General features: G+C 47.6%; 1 protein-coding gene across 2 annotated transcripts; it reads left to right on the top strand.

The window, feature by feature from the left end:
• The first annotated feature begins 2,399 nt into the window (after nt 1–2,399).
• On the top strand, nt 2,400–19,597 carry GGNBP2 (gametogenetin binding protein 2). 2 transcript variants are annotated; one of them, XM_050981772.1, is made up of 14 exons: nt 2,400–2,542; nt 3,266–3,393; nt 7,096–7,176; nt 8,838–9,091; nt 9,709–9,807; nt 12,332–12,445; nt 13,997–14,200; nt 15,176–15,350; nt 16,186–16,380; nt 16,865–17,015; nt 17,262–17,387; nt 17,469–17,620; nt 18,001–18,249; nt 18,937–19,597. In XM_050981772.1, exons 2-14 carry the CDS (start codon nt 3,301–3,303, stop codon nt 19,138–19,140), a joined length of 2,097 nt encoding a protein of 698 aa, XP_050837729.1. In that variant the 5' UTR covers nt 2,400–2,542; nt 3,266–3,300; the 3' UTR covers nt 19,141–19,597. The 2 variants fall into 2 exon arrangements, with proteins under 2 accessions (XP_050837729.1, XP_050837728.1); XM_050981771.1 differs by having other exon boundaries at nt 13,997–14,206.
• The last annotated feature ends 583 nt before the right edge of the window (nt 19,598–20,180 follow it).

Here is a 20,180-nt window from a genome sequence, read left to right as displayed (position 1 = left end):
CTGCAGCGAGTTCTGCCTGTGAGCACAAGCCTGTGGTGTGATTCAGAACAGGTTGGGTGTGACAGGCAGAGCTGTGTCTGGACAAGCACAGGGCATCCAGGTGCCAGCTGCACTGGCTGGAGCAGGGAGGACGTGGGAGGCCTGGTGGGTGAGCTCCACATGGGCTGGTACTGCCAGTTCAGGGCTGCAGCTGTGGTTGGCACAACAGCCAGCCCAGGGGATGGTGTGCAACTGAGTGAGAGCAGCCCTCTCACCAAGGCCAGCTTCTCATCCCGAGACTTCTCCTGGCCTGAGGAGGAAGTTGGAGGTTGCAGCCAGGTGGCTTTGGTCTCTTCTCCCAGGCAGCAAGTGACACAAGCAGAGGACATGGCCTCAAGCTGCACCAGGGGAGGTCCAGGTTGGACATCAGGAGGAATTTCCATGGGAAGTGTGGTCAGGCACTGGAAGGTGTTCAAGGAATGACTGGATGTGGCACTCAGTGCTCTGGGCTGGTTCACAAAGTGTGGATCAAAGGTTTGGCTTGATGGTCTCAGAGGTCTTTTCCAACCTAAATGATTGTGGGATCCTGTGGGCTGTTCACCAGTGAATTAATGAGACAATTCTCATTGCCTGTTGTGGATAACAAATGCAGTGAGCTCTGCCCTGAAGCCACTGGTGCAGTTCTGAATGCTGAGTGTTGAGCCCATGAACACAAGAGGCCTCTGAAAGAGCCCAGAGGTGCAAGCGAGCATCCTCTGATCACAGGAGGAGCAAACAGCTCTGTTTGGGTTGGAAAAGATGTGGAGAGGGAACACCTGGACACTGCTCTCCACACAGCTCCACAGCTGAAGGAACAGGAACTCTGCATTCACTTCACTCTGGGCAGTTCTAGACAAAGAACCCTTTGTACAGATTAAAGGTATAATTTTAAAATCAGAAACTTTTATTTAGTCGTTACAGAATGAGCGAAAGTTTAAGATGTTTCAAGTAGGGAGACTGATGGTTCTACCATGTGTCACCTACTTCATCAATAGTAAAGCAGAGGAAAACAGAAATTATTTTGCCTTTGCTGCCACAATTCCACCAAACGACCTTTCTGTAGGGCTGCAGGGTAGAAAAATGCTGGGATATGGTGGGAGAGTGGAGCTGATTACATTTATCCTTTTTATGAAACATCACTAACTCCTTAACGCATCTCATTATTTTTAAGGATCACTCCAGCATGCCTCCTCTCCCGGCTGCAGTGGTGTCTCTTTTGAAGTCAGAAGTTACCCCGAAGATTCCAGGCAGTATCCTATTTCAAAGCCCCACTGTCCCAGAGAACAGGTATTTCTTCCAGGCAAAGAGGCCCATGCAAATGAGCACAGGAAGGGGCTGGCTGCCTTTCCACCGCATTGGAGATAACAAAACAAGCCAAATGTTCCAGCGACTTAAAAAAAACATTAAAAATCCACGAATAAAAATGCTACTCATGTAGTGGTGCTTTTTGTATCAATGTGCACTCCAAGAATACAGAACCTGGGACAATGCTGCTGTTGGTGTGGGAGGGAGGAGTGACACAGGAAAGCATATCCCTGACAAGACCTAAATTCATCGTGGTCAGAGTGCTCTGGTGTGAGGAACTCTCTCTGGTAACAAACCCCCAGCTTTCCTGCTGCAGATAACCATGAACACACCGACTGCTGTTCCCGTTACAGCTGCTGCACGAGGAGCCCGAGTAAACGAGCTCCTCCGCTGAACATCCCTTGTATGCAGGCACAAGAAAGAATCCTGCTCCTTTATTACCTCCCCTGCATTTCCTTGCGAGGGCTTTACTGCCTATATCCATACACAACAAGAATGAACAGGTCAGCTGTATTATTCAGTAGCTCAAGAAAGACTTTGGGTTCGTTGTTGTTTTTGTAATTTTTTTTTTTTTTTGGCTGCTTAATTTAGGCAGCCACAGGATTTCGGGCTGGCTGCACGGGGGTGCTGCAGGCGCCAAGCAGAGCTGTTAAATCCTGCCCTGCCTGGCTCGGCACCAGCGCAGCGAGGGCTGAGCCGCGTTTGATGCCGGGGCAGCGTCTGAGGCGGAGGAGAATTTAGCGAGCCCCAAGGACACCGAGTCCAGCGCTTATCCCTGCACAGGACACCCCAAATCCCCCCCTGGCCGCGCCTCAGAGCGTTGAGCTCGGCGCGGTTTTATCAGCCCGCGCTCCCGGCGGGGCCGTTCACACCCGCGGTAACGCCCGGCCCGGCCCCGCTCGTTGTAACCCCCAACGCTCCGGGGCCGGCACCCGCTCCCGGCCCAACCGCCGGCCCGGGGGCCGTTCCTGGCACCGCCGGGAGCCGTTCCCGACGCCCCCGGGCAGAGCCCCGCGTCCCTCCCGGCCGCCCGGAGCGGCCGCAGCGCCCCGCGGCCTCGAGGCCAGGCCGGTGCCCGGGGCGGGCCCGGGCGGTGCCCGCGGCTCTCGCGAGAACGGGGCGGGGCGGCCCCGGGGCGGGCAGGGAGGAGGCGGCTCCGGGACCCGCGGTGCCGCCCGCCTGTCACAGCGCCCGGGCCGCCCAGCGCCGCCAGCAGCCGGTAAGGGCCCGCCGGCCGCGGGGCAGCGCTCACGGGGGGGCGAGGGTAGGGGCGGCAGCGTGGGGTTCCCCCCGCCGCGCCGGGCGGCTCCCCGCCAGCGCAGCCCCGCGTGGGGAGCCGGGCGAGGCCGCGCAGCAACGGGAGGAAGGGGTGGGTCTGCCGGGGCAGCCGGGCTGCAGCCCGCGGGGAGGCGGCGGGGCGGGCGCTGGGGCCGCTCCGCGGGGTGCCCGGGGCAGCGCCGGGCAGGCGGCGGCTCCCCCCGCGCGGGCCGGGGGCGGCGGAGGAGCCGCAGAGCCGCGCCGGGCTGGGCGGGTCCCGGCGGCCGCGCTGGGCCGGTGGCGGGCGGGGGGTGGCGGCTCCATCTCCCCGTGGCGGCTCCATTTTCCCCCGCGGGCTCCATCTCCTCTCCCAGCGCTCCATCTCCATCCCCGCCCGGGGCTCCGTCTCCCCGCTCGGTCTCCACCTCCCCCTCTCCCGGGGCTCTCCGTGGCCCCGCGGCTCTGCCTGCGCTCCCCCCGCGCCGTGCCCGCTCGCCGCCCGCCCCGTGTGCTGCCGCATTCCCGGCCCGTTGCCGGCCCGCGCGGGTCCCTCCCGGCGGGCTGGGTGGGCCGGGCTCGGCGTGGTGAATCAGGCGATGGGGAGCGCAGGCTGGGTGCCGGCTGCTGGTGAAAGTGTGGCGGGGAAGCGCGGCGGGTGTTTACCTCCGGCCGGGGCCGCCCGCAGGCTGGAGCGGGGAGGAAGCGGCAGCAGCAGCAGCGATGGCGCGGCTGGTGGCGGTGTGCCGGGACGGCGAGGAGGAGTTCCCCTTCGAGAAGAGGCAGATCCCCCTCTACATCGATGACACCCTCACGGTGAGTCCCCGCCGCCCGTCCCGCTGTGCCCGCGCTTCCCTCGTGTTGCAATTCCCCGGCCGGGCCTTTCCTCCTCGCCGGGCCTCGCTGGCTCCTCCTCGGGCTCCCGCAGCGTTAATCTTTGGGACTTTGCAACACTTGGGGTTAACAGAGCTGAATGTGGCAACTTTTTTTATCTGATGGCCGGCTCTGAAAGCGGGCGAACCGCGTAACGAGGGAGTTATCGCCGTGCCGGGGCCTGTGCACAAGTTGTGCCGGAGCCACGAGCGTGGCTCGGTGCTCAAGGGTGGAGCAAAGCCATTTTTCTGCTGGGAAGGAAGGGAGCCATGTTAACGTTAAACCCGGCTTAAAACCGGCTGATTGTTCTGCTCTCAGACGGGCAAGAAAAGGCTAAAGGCGTTTCCGAGAGCTTTGGCGTGAAGTCAGGCTTATCGAGCCTGCAGAAATGTAACAAATCGGAGAGTTCCCATTTCAGGGTGGTGCTGGGAGTTGGAAAACGTGGTTTGGCCGTTTCCAGAAGATTCAGTGGAAAAATCAACTAAATGCATCTCGGAGGTTCTCTGGTCCTTCTCCTCGTGAGTTTAGAGGAAGGTTCCAAAATTGCATTGGAGGAGAACACGGAGGAAATGGAAGAAAATTCTCTAACTAGCCAGTTTCTCTTTGTTTTAATTCTTAAAGCAGGAAAATGCGTTGAAAATAATATTGCACTTAGTGTAATTTGGTATCTTAATGATTCATATTTGATTTCTCACGATAGTGGAAGAGTAACTGTTGTTACTTTAAGTGATGTGAAGTTTAAGTGATTTAAATTCCTAATCTAATGTTTAGGATGGAAGAATCCCTGAGTTTTCTCAGCTGAGGAAGGTGTCCCTGCACATGGCAGGGGGGTGGAACTGGATGATCTTCAAGGTCCCTTCCAACCCAGAAGTGTTGAATGTCCTCAGACAGGCCCCATCTGGTTTTGCAGCATTTAAAGGAAGTCCTATTGCTATATTTTGGTTTTGATCAATGTGAATGGTGGCATATTATTAATTTACCAAATATAATCCCTGGTTTTGGCTTGTCTCTGGTTGGCTGTGTTCAGGTATGAGGCAGAGTTTCCCCTTAAGCTGTCCAAAGCAGGATCTGCCTCTCCTAGGGGGCTGATGACCTGGAAAACCCAGCACTGTGCAGGAATAGTGCAACTTTGAGTTTTTTGGTGTCTTGGCCACACCTTGAAAGTTGTTTTGTCCATTCATTTTCCATGTGGTTTTAAGCTCTTGGATTTTTCTCTTTTTTTTTTTTTTTTTTTAATTTTTTAAAATTTTTTTAATCCTTCCTGGACTCCTAAAAATTACCCATTAGTTTGTGTCATGTAGACTTGCCATGCTCTTGTGTATTTTTGTTGTGTGTAATAGGCTGAGAGTGAAAATTCAGCTCTACCAGGTGGATGACTTCAGCAAACCTAAAATGCCATTTGTGGTTTAGTCCCAGAATTTAATACCAGGCCCAAACTTTGTGTAATTGCACTGTGTTGTTGCTGCCCTTCTGCTTTTTACACCATCCTCATGACTGAAAGGGTCCTCTAGCTGTAAATCAGTTTTATATCCATCTGGAGAAAAGGCATTTATGCAAGTGCAAGTCATCCTCACCATGAAGAAATCTTACCTTCTGTCCATTTTTTTTTTTTTTTTGCCATTCTGTTACTGTTGTTACAAACTATTTGGATTTTTAGGTGGTTTCTGGAGGCTTTTATTAAAAAACTTCTGCAGCAGCAAGTGAATGAACTCTGAGCTTCCTTGTCTGTCATCTATAATTTATTTTTTAAATACTTAATGAGAGCTATTACAAGACATGCAGCTGTCTTTGAAACAGAATTTTACATCTGCAGCACTATCTTTAAAAACTAATGGTGGTTATTGATAGTGACTGGCTTCTGTTACCTCTTTGAAAACTCAAGTTTTAAAAATAGTGGGACCAGTCAGCTGAAGGAGTTAATCTGTGCCTTAAATGTGGAATCAGTGATTGCAGATTAGGAGTGGATGGCCCATGTGCTCCTCATCTGGAATGTTGCCTCCTAGGAGCCCAGGCAGCAGCTCAGGTGCAGGGAGATGCTGCTGCCCTGGGTGGATTCTTCACCACCTCACTTCCCTGTTCCTTCTGGCTCAGCCAGAAATTAAAGGAGGTTTCAGTATTGAACCCTTTTCATTTCTTAAGCAGCTTTTATGGTTTCTAGAAGACATTCCATTTGATGTGGTATTACAGGATTTTTTTTCCCTTCCAGTTCAGGGTGTGATGGTGGTTGATGTTTAACCACTTAATAAAATCTCATCAGACACATGAATTAATTTAGTCTTTGATTCTTTTGCTCTGTTGTACAGAATACCTCAGGGTGTTGTCTGATAGTGGGAGATGAAGGTGAGGGGGGAGAAATAGGCAGATTTATCTCTTGTCTCTGTTATTAGCAGATAGAGCTTTTACTCTTGCTTGTGGCTCCTGGCCCACAGAAACACCACATCAGTGATGTAGGGAACCTGCAGAAAGTGCTGTGGATGGCTCAGGGCTGAGGGTGGCTGGGAAGGGAGCTGGGGTTAGGATTGGCACTGCTCTGCACAGAGATAAGGCAGCTGTGCCAGCGCTCAGATTGGGGCACACGGGACAGCAAAGCAGTGCCTTGTTCTCAGAGAAATGCTGTTTATTTTGGAGTGGTGCTCAGTGCCTGGAGAAGTGAGTGTGTGAGTGCTCTGGAGGTAGTGTTGGTAATCAGGCAGGCAGCAGGGAATTCTGCCTTCCCTAGACAGCTGAGGGGAGGTGGAAGGAGGAGAGGGGGTGAATCAGACAGTTTTATTTGGTGCTCATTTGCATTGGGGTTATTAACCAAGGTTGTTATTTTGCCTTTCAGATTTTAAAGTGAACTTTCAGTATTTATATTGACAAATTCCCTGTTTGGACAGAGAAGAGATCTCAGCCAGGCTTTACACATTTTTCTAGTTGCTTTCATTTTATTTCATGGTTGCACAGTTGGATTTTTGACTGAAAGTTACTTTCCTGATTTTTGCCTCCTCCCAAGAAATTGCCCTCTTTGTTTCTCAGTAATTTGATAAGAAATGTTATTAATTACTTACAAGTAATCACATTGTTCTGTAGGCTTAACATTTTGCTTTGAGCCTCTTGAGAGTTGCAGCTGCAATCACACAAAGCAAACTATGCCTTGGAGTACCTTGTTGGCTTAATATGGTTTGAAATTAGCCTTTGGAGGAGTCGAGTCTGTCATTAAACTGTTGTGACTGTTTCCTCAGAGCTTTATAAATTGAGTTAAGCTGTTGGGTCCGTTTGGTTCTCAGTGTGTTGAAGTTTTGTTGTTTTTTTTTAAATTGAAGCAGGGTCTCAAGTCATGTAGATGATGATATAAACACTGATGGTCCATTTAGCAACTTTTGCTTTCTAACAGCTATTTAAGAGTTGTCATTTATAAACTGCCTCTAGAACGTTATATTAATGAAGCATTTATTGCTTTGCTGAGACATTCACTATCTGAAACAGTTACTTTTATCCTTTCCCAAGCTCCAGTAATTATGTGAAAAGAATGAGCATTTAACATAATTTCAGTCTTATTTCCCCCAAGAAAGTAAAACAACTAATGCTCTGTTTGGCTTTTTTTTTTTCCGTTTGTTTGTTTTGTCTGAAAGCTCCTCTTTAAATTGTTTTTCCTCCCTTGTGTAGATGGTGATGGAATTTCCTGATAATGTGCTGAACCTCGATGGACATCAGAATAACAGCACACAATTGAAACAGTTCATCCAGGTAAATCATGTTTCCTCAGGTTTGTGTTTTTTGCTTCTCCAGGAGGTTGTGACTCCTGGAATGCCTCAGACACGTCAGCACCTGGGAGCAATCACACCTTGGTACCAAAGTGCACTGGGCTCAGTTGTGCTCTGGATTCCTCAGCAGTTAGTGCACGTTGTCTTGTCAGGAGGCAATTGCTGCGTGTCTGAGAGCTCAGAACTCACAGTGGGAGCTACAGCTTCTAAATACATCCTGATTTTTATTTTTCTGAGCAGTTTTGAACCACCCTTTCAAGTGGAAGTGTGGATTGCTCGAGGTTGGGTTCATATGATTAGTGCCCATACCGGGGTAGAATTTGTGTGCCAATTTGTAGATTTTATAGAGACAGGTAGTGAGAATTGGTTTTGTGGTACCCCAGAAACTTAAATCCTGGAATCAGACCTGCCAAATTCTGGCAAATTACTGCAGCACTGTGACACCTGTAGCAGCTGCAGAGTGGTGCCACTTGATGTCCAGGGGGGCAGAGGTTGCTGCTCTGCAGTTGCAGGGTTGCCTCTCTCAGGGCTGACAGCAGCAGTGCAGACACGTGCTGCATGCCAAGTGCAGCTGGGTTGTGAAAATAGCTCGTTCCTGCTTTGCTGTGGCTCCTGCAATTAATTACAGGAAACAGGGTTATTGCAGAGTGATAGTGCTTGGCTTGATTTAATGGGCCTTTCCTCTAGGAGCACAAACCTTCAGTGTTACCTGGTGGTACCTCTGCTCTCCATATTGCATAGAAGGAGCTGAGAGCACTTTCTCTTTTCAGTGGGTGGGAGTTCTGCTGTATTGTGTGGTCTTCTTCCTTTCCCCAGAAATTGTGGCAAGTCCTTTGTGCATTGTTGGGGAGTGTTGGAGTGGTGTTATGTGACAATAAACCAGAGAATTAATTCTCTGGTGGTGTGACATTGCCAGTGCAGATACAACTCAATTGTGGGTTTGTGTGTTGGGGTGTGAGGAAGGGACTCCCTGCTCTGCACAGCTCTGCTGGTGGCACTCCAGTGCTGCTGAAAGCCAAGGCAGTAATTCAGCAGTGAGGACTAGAAGGGTGTGTGCTTTTAGTGAGGATGTGTGCCTGGATGTGTTTGACACAGGGGCCAGGAGACACATCTACAATTGTTTATTGACGTGAGCAATATTAGAAGGTGTTCTCATTAATGTTCTATTCATAGCCCACATTGGATGTTCACTGCTGAAGTCAAAGGCTTCACCCTGAGTCGTAATGTGTGCTTTCTTTAATTCCAGCTAGTGGGATTGTAACGGGAAATGGCTTTTAGCCTTCCAGGAAAAATACTGCTAAATTGTCATGGTCGGAGCAGAACGAGCTGGTTGTAAATGAGATTTCCATAAATGCCAACGAGCTTTTGTGAATTTCCTTTCCATGTGCCAAAGACAAAACGAGTGTGAGTAGAAGATGAAAACTTGCAGTTGGTGTGTGTGTGAGACCTTTTCTACAAGATCTGTGCTGAGGTGGAGACAAAGAATTTCCCAAGTGGGATGGGCTGGTTATTGTGGGACCATCCCGTTCTTGGGACGGTTATTCTGAAGCAGCATTTGCGGTGAAAGGAGGCAGCAAAGAGGAGAAAAAGCCAGAGAATAAACCTTGAATGATTTGATTTTTGTGGTGTTTTTTTTTTTTGCAGAGACACAGCATGCTGAAGCAGCAGGACCTGAACATTGCCATGATGGTGACGTCGCGGGAGGTGCTGAGCGCGCTGTCGCAGCTGGTGCCGTGCGTGGGCTGCCGGCGCAGCGTGGAGCGCCTCTTCTCCCAGCTGGTGGAGTCAGGGAACCCTGCCCTGGAGCCCCTCACCGTGGGGCCCAAGGGGGTGCTCTCAGTCACCCGCAGCTGCATGACTGATGCCAAGAAGCTTTACACGCTCTTCTACGTGCATGGGTCAGTGTCTGCGAGCCGCTCGCGCCATCCCCGCTCTCTGCGTCGCCTTCGTGGTGATGCTGAGTTGTCACAGCACATTCTCCTCTTCAACATCCATAATTACAGCTGCTTGTTGCCTAAACTGGGGGAAAAGCAAACCTAATCTTTGGTAGCACCAGTTGCAGTGCCATGATTGCAGTTGGAAGATGCCAATATTTAATGTTTGGGCCTTAATCTGATGCAGGCGCTGCGGGGTTTTTGTGGTCTTTGGAAGAGGAGTGTTTGCCTCACTAGCTGGCATGTAAAAAATAAAATACAAGTGTTAATTTTTTCAACCAAAGTTTGCTGCACTTGGGTAAAAAGGTAACACTGAGAAAGTGAAACCTTCTGGGCTTGGTGAGCACAATAAATAACCCAGTGCCATTAGTTCCTGAGCTGTCAGCGGAGCAAACAGTGAGTGCTCAGCACAGTGTGTCTTGGCCTTCCAGTTGGCTTCAGCTTGTTCTTCCTGCTCCAGTTAGCAGGAAAAGTAGGGAAGGTTAGTGCAGAGTTGAGATTGAGATGGGGAGAGTGAGGCAGTGTAACCTGATCCAGTGGTTTTCAGAATACAAAGTTCCTCACTTTTTGTTTTTCCATAGGTCCAAACTGAATGACATGATTGATGCAATTCCCAAAAGTAAGAAGAACAAGAGGTGTCAGCTACACTCCCTGGACACACACAAACCAAAACCTTTGGGGTAAGTCTGTGTTTAACATGCACAATTGGAGTATTTTAAGGAAGCAGAGTATTGAGACTATTTTTAAGCATTGAGTTCAATTTTTATGCTCTGATCTGCTTGCCAGAGTAGCAGTTGGATTGTAGCAGACCTGAATAGTTGTTGGGGAGAGGAAGGAGAAGCACCAGGAGTTTTGGGCATGCTCAGGGCATGGATGGCTTCTGCACTGTGATATAAACAATGCTATTAGAAAGACAAACTGGTTTCTGTGCTCTAGACCAAAATGGTTGCTCAGCAGATTTTCTCACATTGAGGTCAAAGGGTACATGCTAAATAAATATACATCATTTTGCTTGGGATTATTAAAAATGCCTTGCACAACTGTTAACCAAGGGCTTTATTGTGGTTGGATGCAGGGTTAAAACTGGAACCCCATAAAATGTATTTTCTCAAAAGTGACAGCATGTTTTGAATACACCACTGAACAATATGCATATATGCCTCTGTCTTGAAGTTGAAATGATTTATTCCAGCTGGCTAAGCAGAAAAACACTCCCTGTACATCTATTGTGATTTTGGGGAGGTTTCTTGTTTGTGGGGTGGCTCCTTTTATTTATTTATTTATTTTTTTTATATGATGACCAATAAATTAGTCTCTTGGGCTTAATTGGAGTGTCTGGATCTTTTTTACTCAGCTGTGTTCTGCTTAAGCCTCCAACCTGTGAAAGCTTGCTGATGGTTTCCAGTTACAGGACATGTATTTTTCTATGCAGATTGGAGTCTCTGGGTTTAGTAAAATCCCCTGGGATACCAGGCATGTGGAATTTGACACTTGATTTTTGCTTGTGCTGCTTGAGGATACTGGGGACTAATCATTATCTTCTATTATATTTTGGTTACAGGCCTTTCACAAAATTAGTTTAAGGCTTGTGTTGCACAAGATCCTGAGAATACAGGGGTGTAGATATATATATATATTTATTTTTTAAATAAAGCAAATTCCTAGCATCATGAAAGTGGGTTTTGGGGTTTTTTTTTTATATTTAGTAAGCTTAATCTTTTCTGTATGAGAACAGATGCTGTGGAACCTGCAGTTAGCACTTGGGCAAGGTAGAACAATTCTGAAGCTGAATGAATAGAGAGGAAAATGCTGCTTTTATTTCCCCAGTTCATGCTGGAATAAGCCCCCTTTGGATGTTGGCAGGTTCATAGGGAATATGAGGAAGAGCAATATTTTATACTCTGCAGGTAAAACCTTGGGGTTGTCAGAGACCATGGCCTGTGGGCAAGCAGAGCAGTTTGCTAAAGAAGCAGGACTTGCCCTCCCCTCCTGAGCTGAAGCCCAGAGTGTATCAGCACTGATATAAATTGAGATAAATCTGCCTGCAGTGGACACAGGCTCTGGCTGGGCTGTGGAGGCACCCAGCTGTCACAGAGCAAACTTCATTTACCAGCACAGAGCTCCTGCTCCACATCTTCACAAGAAACTCCTTCAGATGAGTTGCATCTGTGGGCATTTGCTCCACACAAGAAAGGCTTTGAGCTGGAGCTGTGTGTTTAATTAGAGGAGTTATGTAAGCAGCTAATGCCACTCGATGTCCTCAGTCTGTGCCTGGCTTTTGGCTCCTCAGCTCTGTTTGGGGCTCAGGAGCATTTGAAACTCTGCTACCTGCAAGCCCTATGACCTGGCAAACTGGGAGATGGCACACAGAGCTCCTCTAATTAGCAATCAGGGCTGCTGATTGCCATTGTCCTGCTCTGTTGTGTCCATGAGACAGAAATGACCATTCTGACAAAGTGTCAAGTGTACACAAGCCTGTAAGTAACCATGACTTATTAAAGTCCATTTTTTGTTACTTTTAGCACATCCAAATGGGAGCTGTAAAGTTGTTTTGATATTCTAACAGATTTTTGAAATTTGAGGTAGAATGTTTTATGGTAAAAATTGTTTGGGTTTTTTTTTGTTTTGCTTTTTTCTTTTGTTATTTTACCAAATTGTCTTCAGCTGACAAGTATTAAAACTTGTATCTGTTTATATTTAAAGTAATATTCTGAAAATCACAACTGATTTGCAGCTGTAACATTAGAAAGTCATGGTGAGTCTTGGTTATAAACATGGGCAGCAAAATTTGCATCTCAGTTCTGACCCAAACTTTCGTAGATAATAAGGCTTATAAATTAAGCCTTATTATCTGTGAAAGTTTGATAATTCTATAAAGAATTCAAATAAAATTAAGGAACAGAGCAGCATTTTCCATAGGATTTGTTTAGGAAGAATAACTAGCTGATAATATATATGTTATAGGTCTGAAAAATGTTTGGTAATACTATGTGACAGTGAAAGGAGCAGTAGCAGACTCAGTTCAAAGAAATTAAGAGCAGTTAAGAAAAGTAGAGAAGACAGGAAGAGGAAAGAGAACAAGTGTAGCATCATTTTCTGCTATGGACCTTCCCAGGGAGCAGTCAGGTAAAGAATGAGGCTCTTCTGGGCTTCTTTGCTGCCCCCCAGCAGGATGAGGAAGAGTTTGGTGTCATTTCCTTGCAGGGGTTGCTGGATGGATGTGTGGGAGCTGATGTCCCAGGAGTGCAGGGATGAAGTGGTTCTGATCGACTCCAGCTGCCTCCTAGAAACCTTGGAAACTTACCTACGGAAACACAGGTGTGTCAGGGGGGCACAGCACCTTCCTGGGGGAAACACAGGCCTTGGCAGGCCAGAGGGTTCCACGTGCTGGGGGCTTTTTCTTGTGGAGCTGGAGGTCTCAGCTTGGTGGTGCTGGAGGGCTTTGCCATGTGGCTGATGAGACAAATGGTGGAATATTCTTTGTGCTTAATGAAAGGGAAGATGTGGAGACCTCTGATGAAGTCATAGCTGCTTGTCTTTTTTTTTTTTTTTAACTAGGATTAAATGATGATTTACAGTTTAATGTTTAAAAACTGTGTGTTCTCATTCACTCTTTCACTGCTCTTGGGCTCTGCCTGTTTTTAGGCTTTCAGGGAGTGTGTGCCATTTCAGAATCCTGTGAGCTGCACTAGTGCAAGCAGATTTTAGGCTTGGTGTTGCCTTTAAAGCACTGTTTTAAACCACTTGTTTGTGCCTGGTGCTGTTAAATCTCCCTTGCAGGGCAGAAATAAGCCATTAAATTATAGTTGCATGTGCACAGGACCTGCCGTGCTGATTGAAAAGTTTTAATTTCCAGCAGTCTCAAGGTTCTGATATCAACTGTGGGGGCACAGATGGGCGCGGGGGTGGCGGTGCTGTGGAAATAACACTTTGGAAACAAAATAACTTTAATCTCCTGTGACATTAAACACTGCCTTGGCTGCCTTCCTGGTGCTAACCTGCAATAATACTGCTGTTTTCTCTCCTTCCACCACAGAAAGCAGACAGGTATCGTAGGTCTAACAGCAAAATATGTTTGATTTAATGCTGTCAAATGGCTGGAGACACTAGGAAAGGGAAAAACACCATCCAGAGCTGGCATGGGGAGCCAGCTTTGAGCTGAAATGTGAGCAGCTTGTCTGACTTGCATTTTTAGAGTCATCCAGCAAGAGATCTGGTAGCCTCTTGAAGGTTACTCCTCTTATGACACAGAATGAGCTTAATTTGCTTGTATTTTAATTATAAGTATTCTCCTGTCACACATGAGCTGTCACATGTTTAAAATGAGTACGTTGTGTTATAAATAACCCTAGTTTGGCCATCAGCACAGCAATCTAATAATTCCAAATATGTTTGTAGTGGAAACAAGGGTCACTCATGTACAGCAGGCACCAGAGGATCCTTTGCCTTGTTTCTTATCACTCACTTGAGTACACTTGAAAGAACTGCTAGAAGGTGATGTGGTATGTGTTACTTGAGAGAGGGATTTTGCCTGGTTTGCAGTACTTGCTCACTGCTGAGATTTCTGATCTTTGAGTTGAATTCCACGTGGGAATTTCTTCAAATCAAGGATTCGCTGGGTGGGCTCCGCTCCATGGGTCGGAGGACAGGAGTTTGATATCCAGGTTGGTAATGTAGGATAGATGGGGTAATTCATGGCCAATTTAGGTGGATCACAGCCAGAAAGCACTACACTAGTTACTATTCTAAGAATACTCTAATAATTCCATTTTTGAAGCAGCACAGCCCTCCCACAGCCCAGCTCAGACACATCACCGCGCACCCAGCGCGCTTGGGCGAGCCGAGCCTGATCCCGTCCTCTTCCCCCAGATTTTGCACCGACTGCAAGAACAAAGTGCTGCGTGCCTACAACATCCTGATTGGGGAGCTGGACTGCAGCAAGGAGAAGGGTTACTGTGCTGCCCTGTACGAGGGGCTGCGCTGCTGCCCCCACGAGCGCCACATCCACGTGTGCTGCGAGACCGACTTCATCGCGCACCTCTTGGGCCGGGCCGAGCCCGAGTTCGCAGGAGGGTATGAGTATGTAATTGGCTAGAGTGGGCTATCTAGCGCTTTGCTTCTTTATTTGACTCTCCAATGTCTTTGCCCAAAGTGGCTTTTTGCCTCTTTGCTGTGTGATGAACTCGTGGTTGTGGATATCTGTAGTGGTGTAGGCTCGGAGAGAGCGCTTCGAAGGTTTCGGCTGTGCCTTGGAAGGAAGGAGTGACCAAGTGTCTTCCAGTTGGTTGTTTGCTCCCTAGAGCTGCTTGCTTGTCCACTGAGGTGTTCAAATATGCGAAATAGAAAGAGAGCCTTGGTTGAGTTTTGCCAAATGCCAAGTATTCAAGTTAGTTTTGTTGCCATTTGTGTATTTCTGAGCCTTTTTTTAAGCGTCTTAAAACCGTCCAGTGAAAAGTTCTGAGCTCAGTATTGGAGAATCATAGAGTGAGTTGGAAGTGACATTAAAGATCATCTAGTTCCAACCTCAGTACCTTTAAAGCTCAGTCATAACTGTTTAATGAGGAGGGTAAATCCTTTCATAGTAGTTTTACCTTAATAGATTGACCAGATTGATAGATGATAGATGGATAATGAACAGATTAGCGCTGAAATGTTTTTACTCTGCACGGTAAGTAATGTACAAAATTCCCTGTGTGTTTATTCAGCTTGAGATAACTGATGGTGAAATAATTGCTGTGAACTCCAGCAAATTTTAGGACACAAAAGAATGCATCTCTGGCATTTAAACTCTTGATCCCTCCTGGGAAGAGCAGGATATGGCACCTGAAGCCAGAGGTGGCCTAGTGAGAAGGCACGGTGCTGCTTCACAGTGGTGGCTTTGACCTGTTCCTTTCTATTTTGCATCTGCATGCAGCACAGCAGAGCCCTGCCAGGCTGCTCCTGCAAACACAGCTGCAGCTGTACCTCCAGAGAACACGTCAGCCCTGCTTTGATCCCTTGGTTGGCTTCTAGCTGCTCTAACAATGCTTTGGTTCCCCTTTCCCCCAGACGGAGAGAGAGGCACGCCAAGACAATAGACATAGCCCAGGAGGAGGTTCTCACCTGCCTGGGCATCCACCTCTACGAGAGGTTGCACCGGATCTGGCAGAAGCTGCGGGCTGAGGAGCAGACGTGGCAGATGCTCTTTTACCTGGGGGTTGATGCTTTGCGCAAGAGCTTCGAGGTAAAACCATCCACGTTTGTCCAACTCGTGTCTGAGGTGCTGGGCCTGTTGGCACTGTGATTCATTTTGTGCTTTTCAGCACTGGGCTGCAAGGAGTGTCAAGGGTGTTGTCAAGCCCTTGTGGAGTTGTGTGACATCCATGCACAGCACTACTGGAGTGTGTTCCCATGTGGAATAAACTGGAATAGAAAAGATTGAGGCTTGCTTTTACTTTCAAGCTGCCCATTCCAGTACACTGAACCTTCTGTGTTACTAATTCTGTTTTTCTACCTGATTGCATTTAAAGTAGCTCAGGCTACAACAGCTTTTGGTTGGTTTATGAGTAAAAATGGAGCATGTGGTTTTGAATTACAAAAGTGGTTGCAAATGTTGGTGTTCAGCTTGTTCCAAATGCACTCTGATCCTGTGGGATCCTGAGCTGCAGACAGAACTCCTTTAACATATACCAGTACTTTAAATTAATTACCAGTCTGTATGACATGGATGTCTTTTTTATGTTCATCATTCAGTCATAATAACTGTTCTCTCTAAAAACCTCTAAAACACCAGAGAAGGAGGAGAAAAAAGAGATCACAGATCCAACAATGCATTAAAATCTGCAGCTCTTCACTGAGAAATGTCAATCTGGGCCATAGGTGCAAGCCAGAGCTCCCCCACACATGAGTTTCCAGCAATCTAAACCAAGTGGCTGCATCTTGGTGGGCATTTTTCTCCTGTGGTCAATAGTGGTGCTTGCTGGGAATTCATTCCTGGCTGTTTTCCTTCTCCTGTTTTATAAATGAAAAAGCTTGAACTGTGATGACTTCTGTAACTGGATGTAACCTCTTGTAAACAGATGGCTGTGGAAAAAGTGCAGGGCATTAGTCGATTGGAGCAGCTCTGTGAAGAGTTTTCAGAAGAAGAGAGAGTGAGAGAGCTTAAACAAGAGAAGAAACGCCAAAAGCGCAAGAACAGAAGGAAAAATAAATGTGTGTGTGAGATCCCTGCTCCTCTGCAGGCAGCAGAAGAGAAGGAAATCAATCAGGCAAAGGTAAACATTGGGGCTTCAACCATCAGCTCACTGTTCCATGGTAGAATTCGTGAGGGATTTTCTTGTGTTTTGGTCCTTGGTGGAATTTTATGCTCTTTCAGGTGGGCAGAGTCTTTGTAAAGTAATTACCTGTGACTCCTCAGCTTGTGTGGGTTCTTTAAAATCATAAATCAGAGGTTCAGGGAATGCCAGTCACTCAGAACCTGGGGATTCAAATGCTGCTTGCAGACAATTACCACTGGATTTTTGGAGAGGGGGAATCTTTAGGTACAGTTATTATTCAGGAGCTCTTGGCTGGCCTTTAACGGGCTGTGACTGTGGGTCAAGGTAAATCGGTTGGGGTTTTGTTTAGTTGTGTTGTACTCATGAAGAGTTCTAAGCAGTGCTGTTATCAGTCAGTGTCAGCTGGTTTTTCTCATGGCAAGAGTATCCTTTACAAAAGTGCTGGCTGAGCTGCTGCAATGTTTTTTGTTTCTGTTTGAAGGAGAACTCAAACTTCACGGAAAGCAGCTGCAAAGCCTGTGGTAGCGGCGAAGAAGCCAACAACTGTGTAGAAGTAATTGTTACTAATGAAAGCACTTCTTGCACTTGTCCTAGTAGTGGTACCCTATTAGGCTCACCTAAAATCAAGAAAGGTATGTTAAATGTCAGTATTTTTCAGTTTTAAAAAGCATTTGCCATTTATGGGGTGACCAGTGGTCGCCTGTTTATAAAAAGGAGTCCCTGAGAGAGGTGGCAGGGAGAGGTGGAATGAGGGGGTTTTTAAGGACACTTCCAACCCAAACCTGTTTGGGGTTCTCTGAATTCTCTCTTGTTAGAGGCATAAGTAAAGAATGTGCAGCAGTTCCTACAGATGGCAGTAATTTTGGCCTCTGTCTCAGGTTTATCTCCACACTGTACTGGCAGCGACTGTGGCTATTCCTCGAGCATGGAGGGCAGCGAAACGGGGTCCCGGGAGGGCTCGGACGTGGCCTGCACTGAGGGCATCTGCAACCATGATGAAAATGGTAGGTTTGGGAAGAAGATAACGATGCTTTGATATCCCCAGAGCTGCAGCATCTCCAAAGAAGCTCTGCTGTGTTTTGCAGGGGACGATGCCTGCGTCCATCGCTGCGACGACAAGGAGGAGGATGGAGACAGCTGTGTGGAGTGCTGGGCTAATGCAGAGGAGAGTAACACAAAAGGCAAAAACAAAAAGAAGAAAAAGAAAAGTAAAGCTTTGAAGTGTGAGAATGACCACGTAAGGAACATGGCTCTGCCAGATGCTTCTCTAAGTGCTTGGTTTTGAAAGTAGTTACAGCAGGATTTTAAATTCCGATTGAGACTCATGCTGAAAATGGGACAGCAGGGATCTCCTGTTCCCTTGTCATCCCAAGTTTTGGAGTTGAGGTCCTTCCTCTAGAGTAGGTTGTGGTGGAATCTCCTCTGTCTTCCTAAGCATGTGCACTTTTGCTCAGTGAATGTGCCACCCCCCAGCTCCCCAGGCACAAGTTTCAGTGTAAATATCTACCCTCACTCACCTTTGAACCTTCCTCTTTTCCCTCTGCTTCCGTCTCAAGCTCGAATATTGCACGTGAAAAACACTGCTGGCAGTTGATTGCAGGCTCTTTTCCATTCCAGATCCAGAAACTTGGGAGCTGTCTGGCAGATGCAGGTAGCAGAGAGAGCTCAGGAAATCTCACGCACACAGAGTTTCACCGCGACAAGACCAAAGACACACACGCTGAGAGCTGCTGTAGCGCAGACAAAAGCGGCCAGCAGTTGCCTTGGTTTGAGCATATGAAAAATGTGTCACAGTTTGCAGAACCTACAGAAATGTCACTTGTCCCTGATACTGGAAAAGGTGCCAAAAGCTTAGTGGAACTCCTTGTAAGTAACCCCTGCATTTGAGTTTTGGGTTGTAGCATCTCGCTTTAATCTTCAGGGCTGAGAACTCAGCTCCCAGTGAGGAGTTGAGTGCCAGTGTTCAGCTCAGTTCCCTGTGCATGTTCCCTGAGAAGTTTATAATTGAATGCTTTGCAGAGGAGGAGAAATGGTTGCTGGAATGTGGCGACAGAACTTGTGTTGCAAGTGCTCATCGTCAAGGATTGCGTTATTCTGTAACGTGAAGTGGGCATTATTGCTGCCTTCAGGCCTCAAATGTGGCTTCCCACTGCAGGCTCCTTGGGCACCTTTCATCTCTCTCCTTTCCTTTCCTTTCCTTCTCCTTCCATTTACTTAGATACTTTACTCTCTTTCCCTGCTTTTTCCTTTTCTTTCCTTTATTTTCATATTCCCTCCCCTCAGTTTTCTCTCTCACTGCCCTCCTTTTTTCCCCTTTTCTTTCCCCACCTTTTTCCCAAAACCCTCTAATAAAATCCATCTTCTTCCCATGGGAATGTGCTAAGACTGAAGCAGATTTGCATCCATTTAATGACTGAATTGGCTGCTTCTCAGCCCAAACCAGCAGAGCCCCGTGTGAGCAGGGTGTCTGGGTCAGCCAGGCTTTGGGCTGGGGTCAGATGTGCTGCACAGGAGGGCAGTGCTGGAGCTCTGAAATGCCCCTTCTCATTGCAGGATGAGTCAGAGTGCACTTCTGATGAGGAACTGTTCATCTCCCAGGATGAAATCCAGTCGTTCATGGCAAACAACAAGTCTTTCTACAGCAACCGGGAGCAGTACCGGCAGCACCTGAAGGAGAAGTTCAACAAGTACTGTCGCCTCAACGACCACAAGGGGCCCGTCTGCAACAGCTGGCTGGCAACAGCTGGAGCCAACTGAACCCAATCCAACTCTGTCTGTCACTGAAACTCGAGATGACTACTGCGCCTTCTCCTTCCAAACTTAATTTAGTGACTTACGGCAAAATTTTATCTTAAATTAATGTGATTCTTTTTTTTTTTCTTGTTTTTTTTTTTTTTCAGGGGGAGGCTGGTGGAGGTGATTTCCTTAATTTTGTTCTTTCTCCAGGCTTGTATCTTTAGTTGAGTAGCTGTGCAAGCCTCTCTTCTAATTTAAGCCATCTCTTTTCATTCAATGTTTCTCTTCCTGTGAGACTTACAAAAAGCAAACTAGTGGCAAAGTAATGTTGTACCTATAATTCTGTACAGAATGACAAGGAGCTGAATATAAGATTTTACAAAGTAGACATCCATTTGCAAAATGTTTTGGATGTAATATGTTAAAGCGCAATGTGCAAAAATTTAAATAAAGAATATTTATTAATATGCATAGTAAAGGTGAGTGTCTATGTTTGTACTTGGAGTGCTCGGTTCCTGCGGTTCAGGTGCGTGGAGGTTGGGGTAAGGTGAGGAAAGCTGGTCTGGGAAAGGACAGATCCTGGAAAACCAGGCTCTGCTCCTCCAGGGATGGTTTGGGGATGTGGAGCTGCTGCCAGCCCAGCAGGGACCGTGAGGGCCCAGTGGCACAGTCCCAACCTGGCACTGCTGGGCATCAGGTGCCTGTTCTGCTTCCAGGAACTGGGATAAGGGATGGCCAGGAGCTGGCAATCATGGCCTGAGGGCTGTGCCCAAGGGCAGCATGCTTTGGGGGAGGGGGTTGGATTTTGGAGGGTGCAATTTAAACCATTTTTGGGGCATTTGTTTAATCCCACCCTTTTCTTTCATCAATTCAATACCTGTCCTTCTGCCTCTTCTGTTCCAATCAATCCATTTCCTCACCCATTTCTGGGAATTATTTGAGCCTCCTTGGCCCCTGGGAGGGGGATAACACCCCCTTCCCCACTCTTTGCTCTCTCCACACCCATTCCATCCCCCTCCAAACCCCGCTTGGCTGCTGGATCCTGCTCCGCGCATCCCCCC

The sequence above is a fragment of the Serinus canaria genome, chromosome 19 (genome assembly GCF_022539315.1).
Source record: "Serinus canaria isolate serCan28SL12 chromosome 19, serCan2020, whole genome shotgun sequence".
NCBI lineage: Eukaryota > Metazoa > Chordata > Aves > Passeriformes > Fringillidae > Serinus > Serinus canaria.
Note: the sequence above shows the minus strand (reverse complement) of the source record. Positions and strands in the feature narration are given on the sequence as shown.